The following is a 12,319-nucleotide window of genomic DNA, read 5'->3' on the forward strand; positions in this document are numbered from 1 at the left end:
ATTTATGAACTATCCCTCTACAAAATTATTTTAAGTGTCTGTAGAGCAAACTACTTATAACTCAATATGATTTATATAGTCAATTTGATTCTGAGATTTTTTTCCAGATTTTTTGATAAAATAAATAATGTTACAGTGAATACTTTTGCTGCTAACCTGATGGGAATAAAATTATTGGGCCAAAGAGAACGAACAAATTATTTACTAAAAACACCTGAAATGTCTAACATGGTGCTAGATGCCATGTTGAAGGAAATATGACCAAAGAAAGGTATGAAACATGGTTTCCACATGGGAGATAAAAACCATTTCAGGGGAAAAGGATACATTGAGGTAAGACTTAATGAAGGGCTCAAATAAGCATTCTAAAGATGAGCAAGATAGAATAGGCATAATCCAGCTACAAAATTATTCAAGACTCTTATTTTATTTGTGCAAAACTGAAAATTTTATATTTACTCCTAGAGTTTTTTTTTTTTTTTTCATAATTTTTTTTTTATTTTTTATTTATTTATGGCTGTGTTGGGTCTTCGTTTCTGTGCGAGGGCTTTCTCCAGTTGCGGCAAGCGGGGGCCACTCTTCATCGCGGTGCGCGGGCCTCTCACCATCGCGGCCTCTCTTGTTGCGGAGCACAGGCTCCAGACGCGCAGGCTCAGTAATTGCGGCTCACGGGCCCAGTTGCTCTGCGGCATGTGGGATCTTCCCAGACCAGGGCTCGAACCCATGTCTCCTGCATTGGCAGGCAGATTCTCAACCACTGCGCCACCAGGGAAGCCCACTCCTAGAGTTTTTGACCAGATGAAAATAGAGGGTATTTCCCATAATAATATGTTAAAATTTACAATGAAATCTAATAAACGTCATGCAACTGGGGTTTTAAACATTTGGTCCGATTTTACATTCTTTTACAATTCCTTGATATCTCAATTCTAGCCCTAAAAATACCAGAGTAATAAATTTACCAAAATTCTGCTTCCTTTCTAGAATGCTCTCACATATCACAAATCAATTATATGATCAAAAATAAATCACTTGATTTCTCTGGGCCTTTGTTTCCTTATCTGTAAAATTATATCTGAGGATTTGTCCTCTAAAATTGTAGGATCCTTATGCTTGCTTCCCTGAGATAACTGACTTGAACACTGGAGAGAAAAATTATTTTAAAAATTATTTTAAAACTCCTCAGGGGAATTCCCTGATGGTTGAGAGTCTGCCCGCCAATGCAGGAGACACAGGTTCGAGCCCTGGTCTCGGAAGATCCCACATGCCGCGGAGCAACTGGGCCCGTGAGCCACAACTACTGAGCCTGCACGTCTGGAGCCTGTGCTCTGCAACAAGAGAGGCCGCGATAGTGAGAGGCCAGTGCACCGCGATGAAAAGTGGCCCCCGCTTGCTGCAACTAGAGAAAGCCCTCGCACAGAAACGAACACCCAACACGGCCATAAGAAAATAAACAAATAAATAAAAATTAAAACAAAAAACAAAAAAAAAACCTCCTCTGGGTCGTGGTTCTCCTGACCATTGTCCCTCCTGCCTTCTTCCTCCACTGACTTTTAGGATCCCTAAATTTAAAGGAAATCTATGTAAATTAGTCCTAACGGAAGTTGTTTTCCTAGGTCAATCTGTAATTGTTCAGAGATTTCCTTATATAAATGAAAAAAGGGGGCAGTTCTGTGACTTCCACAGAATGACTGAATGTTTAGTTCTCACAGAACAATCTTTAAGGTTGGTGCTATGAGACGTCTGTCCAATGGACAAAGAATGGGCATCATGTCTGGCTCGGCCATGAAGTATGACGGACAGGTCACAACCCAGCATTTAATACTTTTTTCTTGAGGCTTAGACATGTCCAAATCTGTGTTCTTTTAGAATGGCTAATTCAGATTGTTACAGAAACTGATGGGGGCCACAGGGTCATGTGCTAACAGAGCAGGATATATGCTGAAAATTGAAAAATTCAAACCAGACTGTAATGTTAATTCATTACAGAGATTCAGGGTGTCATGCCTTAAAACATGACTGGGTGTAATGCGTGGCTGATCTCTAATTTCATTTCTGAGAATTATTTATGCGATTAATCAAATTCAGAAGTAAATGTTCACACTGATATGTTGGCACTGGGGTGGGCCGTGAAAGCAGATATTCTCCCTAATTACTCCTTCAGAACTATTAATTGAACAGTCATCCAGATCTGTCTCAATGGTCTGTGGCAAGATAATTAGCTGAAATATCCACAAACAAACCTGCAGGGTACCCTCCATTAGCAGTGTAAACAAAACCGCAGCTGGAGACCTGTCTTCAAGCTCCGAGAGCAAAGCGGAGAGTGCTTTTTAGGGGTTAGATGAACCCTTGAAAGGCAGTTACTAGGTGTGAGTGTGAAAGACAAGGGGTTAATTTTGAAATTCAAGGCCCAGCTAGAAGACACCTGTGGTGCCTGATGGCGTTTGACAAGCAGTTGTTCTGAAATTTCTAGTATTTCTTCAGTAAACAGTAGGAAGTGGAAAGAGGCTGAGATCCTGAGGCACGGACAGCATCTTGGTCCTGTCACTTCCCAGCACAAGACTCAGGCACAGTCCCATGTTTTGTTACTTAGTTTCCCCATTTGAAAAATGAAATGAACTGGATGATTGTTTTCTCAAGATTTTCTTTTCTTTTTTAATTAAAAAAAAAAAATTAAGCCATAGATCCTTTGTTCCAATGAAATTTTACCTGGAAGCCCAAACAGGATCACTCAGAGTATAGGTCTCTCTTCATTGTGATGGAGGAAATCCTGCTCACACACTCCCTGAGCCCTGGGTGGGGGGTGGGGGTGGGGGGCTATGGATCCTATACCTTCTAGAGCATGTTTTTGGAAACTATAGAATGAAATCTGCATTTCTCAGACTTGCATACAAATCACAAGGGATCTTGTTAAAATGCAGATCCTGATTCAGCAGGTCTGGGGAGAGGCCCGGGACTCTGTGTTTCTAACAAGGTCCCTGGTGACGTTACTGGTCAGTTGGAACTGCAAGGGTAATGCTTCTCTACAGTCTCCGCAATCAGGAGCATTCTTGAAAAGTGGGTGGAAGAAAAAATATTGAACTTTAACTTTCCTTGAGTCTCCAGTGGATCTTCGTGGAAACTGATGTGTTCATACAACTGGGTCAACCTTTCCATAATTAGCTTTGATCACTTTTGACTGTCCAGAGGAAGGGAATCTTTTCTCTTTTTCATACTTCTAAGTACAAATTATTCTCTAATCTCCTTATTTTGTGTTGAATGTTATTTCAACACAGGTTACTTTCAGTTATAAATCTGGGTTGCCAGATTCAGCCAGATTTAGCAAATAAATCTACAGGACAACAGTTAAATTTGAATGGTAGATAAACAATGAGTAATTTTTTAAAACTATACTTCCTGGGACATATTTATGCTAAAAAATTACTCATTGTTTATTTGAAATTAAAATTTATCTAAGTGTCGTGTATTTGATTTGGCAAACCTATCCATAGGAAAACACAATATAATGACTCTGGGCGCTGGCCAGTCAAACTTGCAATCTAATTAAAATAAATGACTCCTATTTGTGGCTGTGTCTCTTTGCTTCATGAATTGTAGGTCACTTTTTTCTTAAAAAGAGTAACTCAAATGGATTTGTGTATCTTTTGGTATGGTCAAGAATTCCAAGCAATAATTCTTGTGTGAAGCAAAGTCTGGGTGTTTTGTTTTCTTTTTTTAATTTTTATTGGAGTATAGTTGATTTACAATGTTGTGTTAGTTTCAGGTGTACAGCAAAGTGAGTCACTTATACAAATACATATATCCACTCTTTTTTGGATTCTTTTCCCATATCGGTCATTACAGAGTATTGAGTAGAGTTCCCTGTGCTATACAGTAGGTCCTTAGAAGTTACCTATTTTATATATACTAGTGTTTATATGTCAATCCCAATCTTCCAATTTATCCCTTCCCCCTACCTTACACCCTGGTAACCGTAAGTTTGTTTTCTACATCTGTAACTCTATTTCTGGGTGTTTTTTTACACATTCTCTACTCATCCTTTTTTGGTTGCTTTTCCTCACGTGGAAGTTGTTTTACTGTCCTGCAGTTGCCTGTTTTCCAACCTAAAATTATGACTTGCCAGTGGTCTGTTGCCTTCATTCTAGAACTGTGCTATGGATAATCCTGAAGAATTAGTTAATACAACCATAGTTAATACATGCCCAAGATGAAAATTGTCCCAAAGCATGTGAAGAACAGCTATTTACTGGGAATAACAGAATCATATTACTCACATAATTTTCCAAAAGCAAAAGTATTCTTAAAGGGGGAGGGATAGATCGGGAGTTTGGGATTGACATGTACACACTGCTATATTGAAAATAGATAACCAACAAGGACCTACTGTATAGCACAGGGAACTCTGCCCAGTATTCTGTAATAACCTAAATAGGAAAAGAATTTGAAAAAGAATAGATACATATATAGGTATAACTGAATTACTCTGTTGTACAACTGAAACTAATACAACATTGTTAATCAACTATACTTCAATATAAAATAAAAATTAAAAAGTAAAATAAAATGAAATTAAGTGATTCTCTATTGGCTCCTAAATTAAGTACAAATTCTTTAATACAGGAAGAAAGATCTTTCAATCACACAGTTCAAACACTTAATGTCCATTTTTTTTAATAGCCCAGTGGATTTCAGACATGACTAAAAATAACATTACTTGGGGAGATTAAAAAAAAAAAGTATTGAAGTCAAAGCCCACCTTGGCCAACTGATTTAGAATCTCTCGCTGGGGCCCAGGCAGGTGGATGTTTTAAAAAAGTTCTTCGGGTCAGTCAGATGCACAGTGAGTGTTGAGAACCACTTTCCATGTCTACATCCCATGCTTTCATACTCCGAGCTTTCGCCTATGGTTTTCCCCTAAACTGGAATGCCACTTACTTCATCATTTTTACTTATACAAACACTATCCATTTCACATTATTTCCAAGAAAGATTTCTGGATTCCTACCTACAGATTAGAAGTTACTTTTCATTCTCCTGTGTTGTCTCAGACATTTCCTGATATTTTAGCTACATCTCTTGTCACATTTTAGCACACATTGTGGTTGTTTACATGGTTGCATACATGTACTATATGTATCTGTCCTTGGGGTCAAAGTCATATCTGTTCAACTCTGAAATAGCCATGGCAGTGGTGTACTGAAGATATTTGACATCTGGAGTAGATCCTTTTGGTAACCTCTGCCTCCTCTGCAAGACAACATTATTTTCTGTCATAATCAGAAAAGGAAATGAATAATAATAATGGCCAGAAAAGAAGCAGACACTGAAAACCTTCCTGTTTTGAACTTCAGAGATATAATCACACCAGCAAAAAACATTACAAATAAACAAAACAAATATTACTGTACAAAAGGGAAGATGCAATGACAATGTATTTTTAAAAAAAGGGGGAAAAGACAGATGAGGGAATATTGCCGAATGAGTGAGGACCATGTTCAGAGAACGATTTGCACTTTGCAATAATAGAATTGAAGTAACCCAAGTTCTTTTTCTTTGTCTTCACAACCATAGTGCCATCGTTCTTTCTTTTGAATCTACTGTTTTAACACAGATGCGTGTAGTACTATGTGGGTTGGAGACCCGTAGATCCTGAACACGTACAAGGAACTCCAGATTCTTATGGAGTCATGATTCAAAAGAATTCATTTATTCTCTAAATGAATGCATGCAGCTGAGTCGGCTGTCAGGAGCCAAGCGTGTAACTGGGAGTTTTCTGAATTAAGTTTCATGTAGAAGACCATATTCATCAAAGGAAAAGTAAGAAAACTGTGCTCAGTTGAAGTTTACATATATGCTATGTTAGTAAAGCTCAATAGTGACTGAATCAACTCTTTAGACCTTAGATCAGCAAAAGTTTTTAACACAATTTAGAATTTCAGGTACACAGTGATAATAAAAATCTCACATTTTTTAGTCAGTTCTATTGTAATTATACCATTCTCTATAGACAATGCACCCCCTTATGACCTGCACCTGGGGCAGATTGCTCTCAAAGCCCTGCCCTTGGTTCTGCATTGATCTACCATGTCTAGCAAAGTGTGATGCACAAGGAGATTCACGAGTGTTCATATAGACTTGCATAGATCTTCTACAGTTTATGGCCCATGAGAGACTCAGCACACAGAGACTTTTTTTCTCTTTTGACTTCAACCCATTATTGGTCATTTTGTTGCCCCAAATGAGAATGACTGGTTTATAGTGACTCTTAGCGCATTCACGTGGATACAACTGCATTCAGTCAGCCAGTCAAATTTCTATTTAAACACCTATATGTAAAACACAACACTGAACTTAAGGCATTTAAAGTATATTAAGGGAAAATAAGGTATCTGCATACAAAAGCTTGAATACACTTGAAGCTAAAAATGCAGACAAGAGATTTGATTACTCAGTATAAGGTCAAGTATGTGCTGAAAGTATTTAAAAGTAAATTTTATGAGTTTGGAGGAAAGAGGTCTTCTTTTGGATTTGAGTCATCAGAGATGGTTTCACGAGCAGATTGAACATGAAGATAGAGGACAGAATGAAACTCAGTGCAGACTACTTGCCACTGGTTTCTTGCGCTTTGTTTTTCCCCTCTACTTTATCCCCTCCAGCAACTTTAATAACTTCAACATTCTCTTCTTCAGGATTCCTCCTCAGTTGTTTTGAAAATATCCACTTTTATCTCTTCTATATTGCTCATTCTATCTTATCTCAAAACAGCCACCTCCAAGGCCTGGCCATCTCATGGCACTGCACTACCTCTAATTCCTTTAAATTAAGTTCTCCCACCCTTATCTTAAATCCTCATCTCCTACATTTTCCTATTCCAGACCCTAAGCTGTCACAACTACTGCAGAAAAAAGTGACATATTCGCGTTAACCCAGCCCCAAAGAATTGAGGCGGGAGATAGATGGGCCCCAGGCGGAGCAGGTGGAGTTCGTCCCCTGTGGAAAGAAACTCAATAATAGCAGGAAAATTGGAGAGGCCAAGCCCTGCCCAGATAAGAGACAAGAGACCACATATTCTCATTCTTGAAGTCAAGGAGACCTTCCCGACTAGAAAGCTCCTTGGAGGTCAAAAGGGGAGTAATGCCAATCTACCCATAGGCCTCTTTGCTGGAATCCATCTTGGCTAAGAGATGCATGTGCACACATGGGAGAACCCTGAGATATACCAAATGCGGACTCAGAACCAGGCAAATCAAAGTGATTGGTCAAAGGAAACCTGGAAGAAATGCCCCATATAAGTGATTCAAACTACCACGCGGGCACGACTCTCTGAGTCCCCCCATGTGTCTATCCACATGTACTCTTTTCCTCCTAATAACACTTCACTTGTTTCACTACTTCCCGTCCTTGTGGGGATTCTTTTCTGCAAAGCCACAGGGCCAGGCCCTTGTCGCTGACCACTGGTCTAGCGGCTGGGACTCGGTGCTCTCACCGCCGCGACCCGACCTCAATCACTGGCCGGGAACTGAAACCCTGCTTCGAGCAGCTGCAGGCCGAGGCCACCTGAGATCAGAATCCCACTCTTTCCATTGGGAACTCAGTGATTCATTCACTCTTCTCTTGTTAAATCCTCATGATACACCCAGACTCCATCCAATCCCAAACCGTGCTGTCCTCTCTCAATCTCGTATTTCATCACCCAGTTTTACTGAGAAGATGAAGCCATTAAGGTGCTAACACTTTCCCCTCTCTCTTCACTAAAGCCTTCATATCTACTCATCCTTTCTTCGTACCTGAAATAAAAAGATAGTCTTCCTCCTTGCATAGTTAATTGCATTTCCTACTTAATCTTTTCTTCGTACCTGAAATAAAAAGATAGTCTTCCTCCTTGCATAGTTAATTGCATTTCCTACTCAATCCTGTCTCTACTTCATCCTTCCCTCCTTCCCAAGCACCTTAAAAAAAAAAAATCCGTTCATTTTTTTCTTTACCTTATGCCTATACTCAACATCAGAAAACCAAAAAACCACCTTTACTTGATGTTTTTTTGTAACCTCATTACTAAATCTCTCTTGAATGTCTGACTGAATCCACTGCCTTCACATTACACCACCATTTTTACCCCCTTAAATCTGATGTCTGCTCCTTACCTTGAAACTGCATCCTCACAGGTGACAAATAATCTCTTTGTCAAGTTAGTACCTTTTTTCTCTCCTAATTCTTTGGTGTTTCTAGAGCCCTTTATACTGCTGCCTACTCTTCATTTTTGATACTTTCCCTTTTGCTGGTTCTCTATGACGGTATATTCTTGCATCTTGGGTTTTTTCTTTTGTTATGCCTTTCTTTTTTTTTCTTTTACCTTTTACACTTGTCTCCTTCCCTGGTTTATGAATGCTAAATGTTAACATGTCCTAAGAGAGCCACGAGCTCTCTGATCTCTCTTCCCCGTAGCATTCTTTATTCTCTTGGGGTTCAATTCTCACTATTGTAACTTCCACATTTTCTCACTCGACTGCTTTATCTTAATCCATTCCTTTTCTTCAGTTGTTTTTTTGAAGAGGCCCAATTGTGATTTGACCATCAGCTCAAACCAAACATGCTTAAAATCCACCCCCATCACTTTCTTTCCTAAACTAACTTTGTCCTCTGATGTTTCTAATTCTGTGGCTAGAAAATTTAATTTCCCCGCGTCTCAGATTTTGTACTTTAGAATTATCTTTGCTTCTTTCTCTTCACCCCACACATTCGATTCAAAGAATCAGGATACTCTCCCCACCTTCACCACAAATAAGCTTTAGGAGTTTTGGAATTGCTTAATTTCTTGGACTCTCAGTTACTTTCTCTGTAAAACAGGGATATAACAAATGCCTACATTTACGGACCTCATTGAGAATCAAAGATAGTTAATTGAAAGCACTTTCAGACACAAAGCTTTAAGCAAATGGAAATGGCTAAATTCTATCCTCTGCCTTCACATGGCTCTTGAAGTAGCCCCATTCCATTCCTTCTATTGATACACTAATTCAGCTTGCAGCTCTCATCTCACACGTGAACTACCGAGACAGCCTTCTAGCTCTCCTCTGCGGGTCTTTTCTCCCTTCTCCAGCTGTCTCCAGCCCCCTTCCCCAACCCCGTTTTCAACTTCTACTCCTTTATTACATCACTCATGCTCACTGCACAGAGAAGGAAGCCCAGATTTTGCAGTTAGTTCTTCAAAGCCTGTCACATGTAACCTCCATCCACATTAAAGCTACTCCCAGTACTTGTCTGTAGATACCAATATATAGTTGAATAAATCAACTATATATTGAAGTTGAACCCTTCTTGATTTAATGCTTTTGTAAAATCATAACATACCGCTCTTCCATGTGAATGGCGTCTGCCCTTCCTCTTTGCTTAGGCACAGCCTGGCACTCTTTTGAGACTCTGCTCAAGTACTGCCTCTTTAATGAAATTCCCCCTGATTAATCTCCCTCTCTTTCCTAAGAATTTTGCAGTACTTGCCTGCACTATTCAGCATGGAACATACCGTTGATGTTCCTCATATTATTATTAAATTCCCATGTGGCTATTTGGTCTTTAAAGTTTTTATGTTCTATGATTCCACCTATATAATAAGCTGGCAAATATGATTATATACAGGGTGACCATATGACATTGTCCAAATTAGGACACTCTGAGAGCAAATGGGAGAACTAGTAACAACTTATATCAGACAACAGACATAAACTGGGTTATATGTTTCCCCTAGTTACACCTCTGCGATATTAAGAACATCTACCAGATTGCATTTCACAGATAGGAGTTTCAGTTTTGATTGATTTTCCATGATATGAGCTGAGAAGATTCCAGGCTTCTTTGGTATTAGCTTATAATATTATGTTGATAATGCATTTGGCAGTATCTTTTGATTTTTTGAACCACACTGCCATGAGTGGTTGTTGTCTACTAAAATAGAGTAATAATTTGCTATTAGACAGGCAATTTACGCTGTGGAAAAGTAATTTGCAGTTGCGTGTGAAAACAGGCCAGGTCACTGGTGCCCAGTGACTTGGTTAAAAGACAAGATAATGCTGCCCTGCTCATAAATGTTCTAATAAAAGTCGAATGTGAGTTAGTGTTGATCTGTACAACAATAGGACTGGCTGTGGTCCGGAAGAGGCTGTTCTCATAAGGTAACTTGTATCTGGAGCATCACTGGGCTTCTCAGTGAGGTGAAGGGAAAGTGGCAAGTTAAACTCTAATCAGCCGTGACCTTAGGAACTGTAAATGACGAGTTATTTCCTGCCCTAAAGGGATTGCATGCTTTAATCCACATTTAATCACAAGATTAGGAAACAACCCAATTGAATGGTTTATGCCATCAAATCCAAGGGGGGACACTATTCATGTGACGATTTAGAGCAATGCTTATCAATCAAGCCAGGACAAAAAGAGATCTGTAATATTCGACTGGTATTTCATGACGTGTTTAATTTGTATACGTTTAAATAAAATTAAAAGGTTTAGAAAAAATTTAAAAGGCAGATAGCAAACCTTTTACCTATTTAAGGTACTATAGAAAAATAGATATGCATAATGGTATATCTTTTTTAAATTTGAGAAACTCGATCTATTTATTTTGGAATTTTGGATACACACTCTCTCTTTTCAAGTCAATTGAGAAATTGAAATAAAAAATAATGATGATCCTACCCATAAAAAATTGAATCACTGTGTTGTACCACTGAAATTAATATAATGCTGTACATCAACTATACTTCAATAAAAAAATCAAAAGGGGAACAATATAGCATTAGTATGGCAGAAAAATAAATGTTAAGGAATATCTGCTGTACAAGATCAATTGAAGGGATATTACAGATGCATTCATAACTGTTTTCATACAATGTTACAACTGACTAATATCAGTGTTTAATCATTCCTTACTTAGAGCCTCCAGCGATGTTCATTACTATCCTTTACAAAGATTCATGTAATTTCCACAAAGCTTAGCTGAAGGTGCGAGACATTCATCCTGTGATAAAGAAGTAATGGTCACCATTGGAAAGATACTACGTGAGCCAGGTTACAGCCCTGGAAGTAACTCCAACGTTCACAGCATTTTTAAAATGAAAGAAAGAAAGAAAAAAATCAAGATGCCTGAGATAGACCAACTAGAACCTATAAAAATGACTCTTTTTATTGCACAATCAATGGTATTATATCCAGGGGTTGAGAACATGGTTTGTGAATTATTTAGATCACTCTAAAGCACTTTTTCCCTTCCTTTTTATCATTTGGGTAACTCACCAACATTTGCATAAGAAAGGAGGGTAGGTATGGGAAATAAATGAACCTCTCCAATAAATACAAGAAGGGAGGAATGGGAAAAAGATGAATATCTCCAATAAATTTTGGTATTTATATAATTTTTGGCTAAGACTAATGACCATCTTTTAAAAAATAGTGCTTTTAACACTGTGCTGATGAAGGCAGTTGGGAGTCAGCAAATTTGGTTTTAATTCCTGGCTGGATTACACGAGAGGTTAAGGAATTGACCAAAAGTCACAAGGTTAATAAATTAAAAGCTAGCATTTATGCAAGGTCTGTCCTCTTTGCACTGCACTCTTTCTACTGCATTTAACTGGTTCCTGCTTCTGTTACTATCAAACACTAAGGCCTCAGGCAAATCACTTCCCATCTCATGGGAAGTTATCCACGTTCTCATGTAGAAAATGAGAAATTCGACAAACACTGGTTCTCTGCTTACTATGAGCCTACAACCTCCAGTTAGCCTTATATCTGATACATATGTGCCAATAATTTTTAAAAGGGCAATATTTTAAAATCAACATTAGTTTTATGCATTTAAAACATATGGTGAATGACTCAACTAAATTATACCAGTAAGATTTACATTAAAAATATCTTAATACATCATCTTAAAACATCAGTGCTGCAAATTCAAGAGTTATTTATATTTCCAAGTATACAAATGTTTATTCAGGGAAATGAAGTCTAATTTCTCTTTAGGTGAGACATGTAATGCAAAAGTTGTGAACCACTGCATTTGATTTTTCCTTACATTTCCTGCTGTCTTCAACTTTCTATCATTTCATGATTCTGTTTATTGAAGTTCTACTTGGATTATTTTAGATGAGACTATTTATTCAGCAAATATTTATAAGTATTGTGCTTGTCCTGGGGATAAAAACAATGAATGAGACAGATGTGCTGTCTGTCCCTGGAGCTACTATATGGTTATTAAAGTTCACTCAGAAGTAAAATAAAATAATACAATGAGGGAAGTCTTTCTGATTTTGTTTTAAAGACAGTCCCTTGA

General features: G+C 38.2%; 1 protein-coding gene across 4 annotated transcripts in view; it reads right to left on the reverse strand.

Annotated features, from left to right (window-relative positions):
• PLXDC2 (plexin domain containing 2) overlaps positions 1–12,319 on the reverse strand; it is a 429,167-nt gene that overhangs the window by 12,885 nt on the left and 403,963 nt on the right. The window contains exon 14 of one of the 4 annotated variants that reach the window (XM_007189859.2): positions 10,934–11,011. The exons of the other annotated variants lie outside the window; for them this stretch is intronic. Within the exon in view, the coding sequence (XP_007189921.2) occupies positions 10,949–11,011 (63 nt within the window). The 3' untranslated portion in view covers positions 10,934–10,948. Of the gene's footprint in view, positions 1–10,933; positions 11,012–12,319 lie in introns of those variants that run through there. 4 annotated transcript variants of the gene reach the window in all.

This window comes from Balaenoptera acutorostrata, chromosome 3 (assembly GCF_949987535.1).
Source record: "Balaenoptera acutorostrata chromosome 3, mBalAcu1.1, whole genome shotgun sequence".
Lineage (NCBI taxonomy): Eukaryota > Metazoa > Chordata > Mammalia > Artiodactyla > Balaenopteridae > Balaenoptera > Balaenoptera acutorostrata.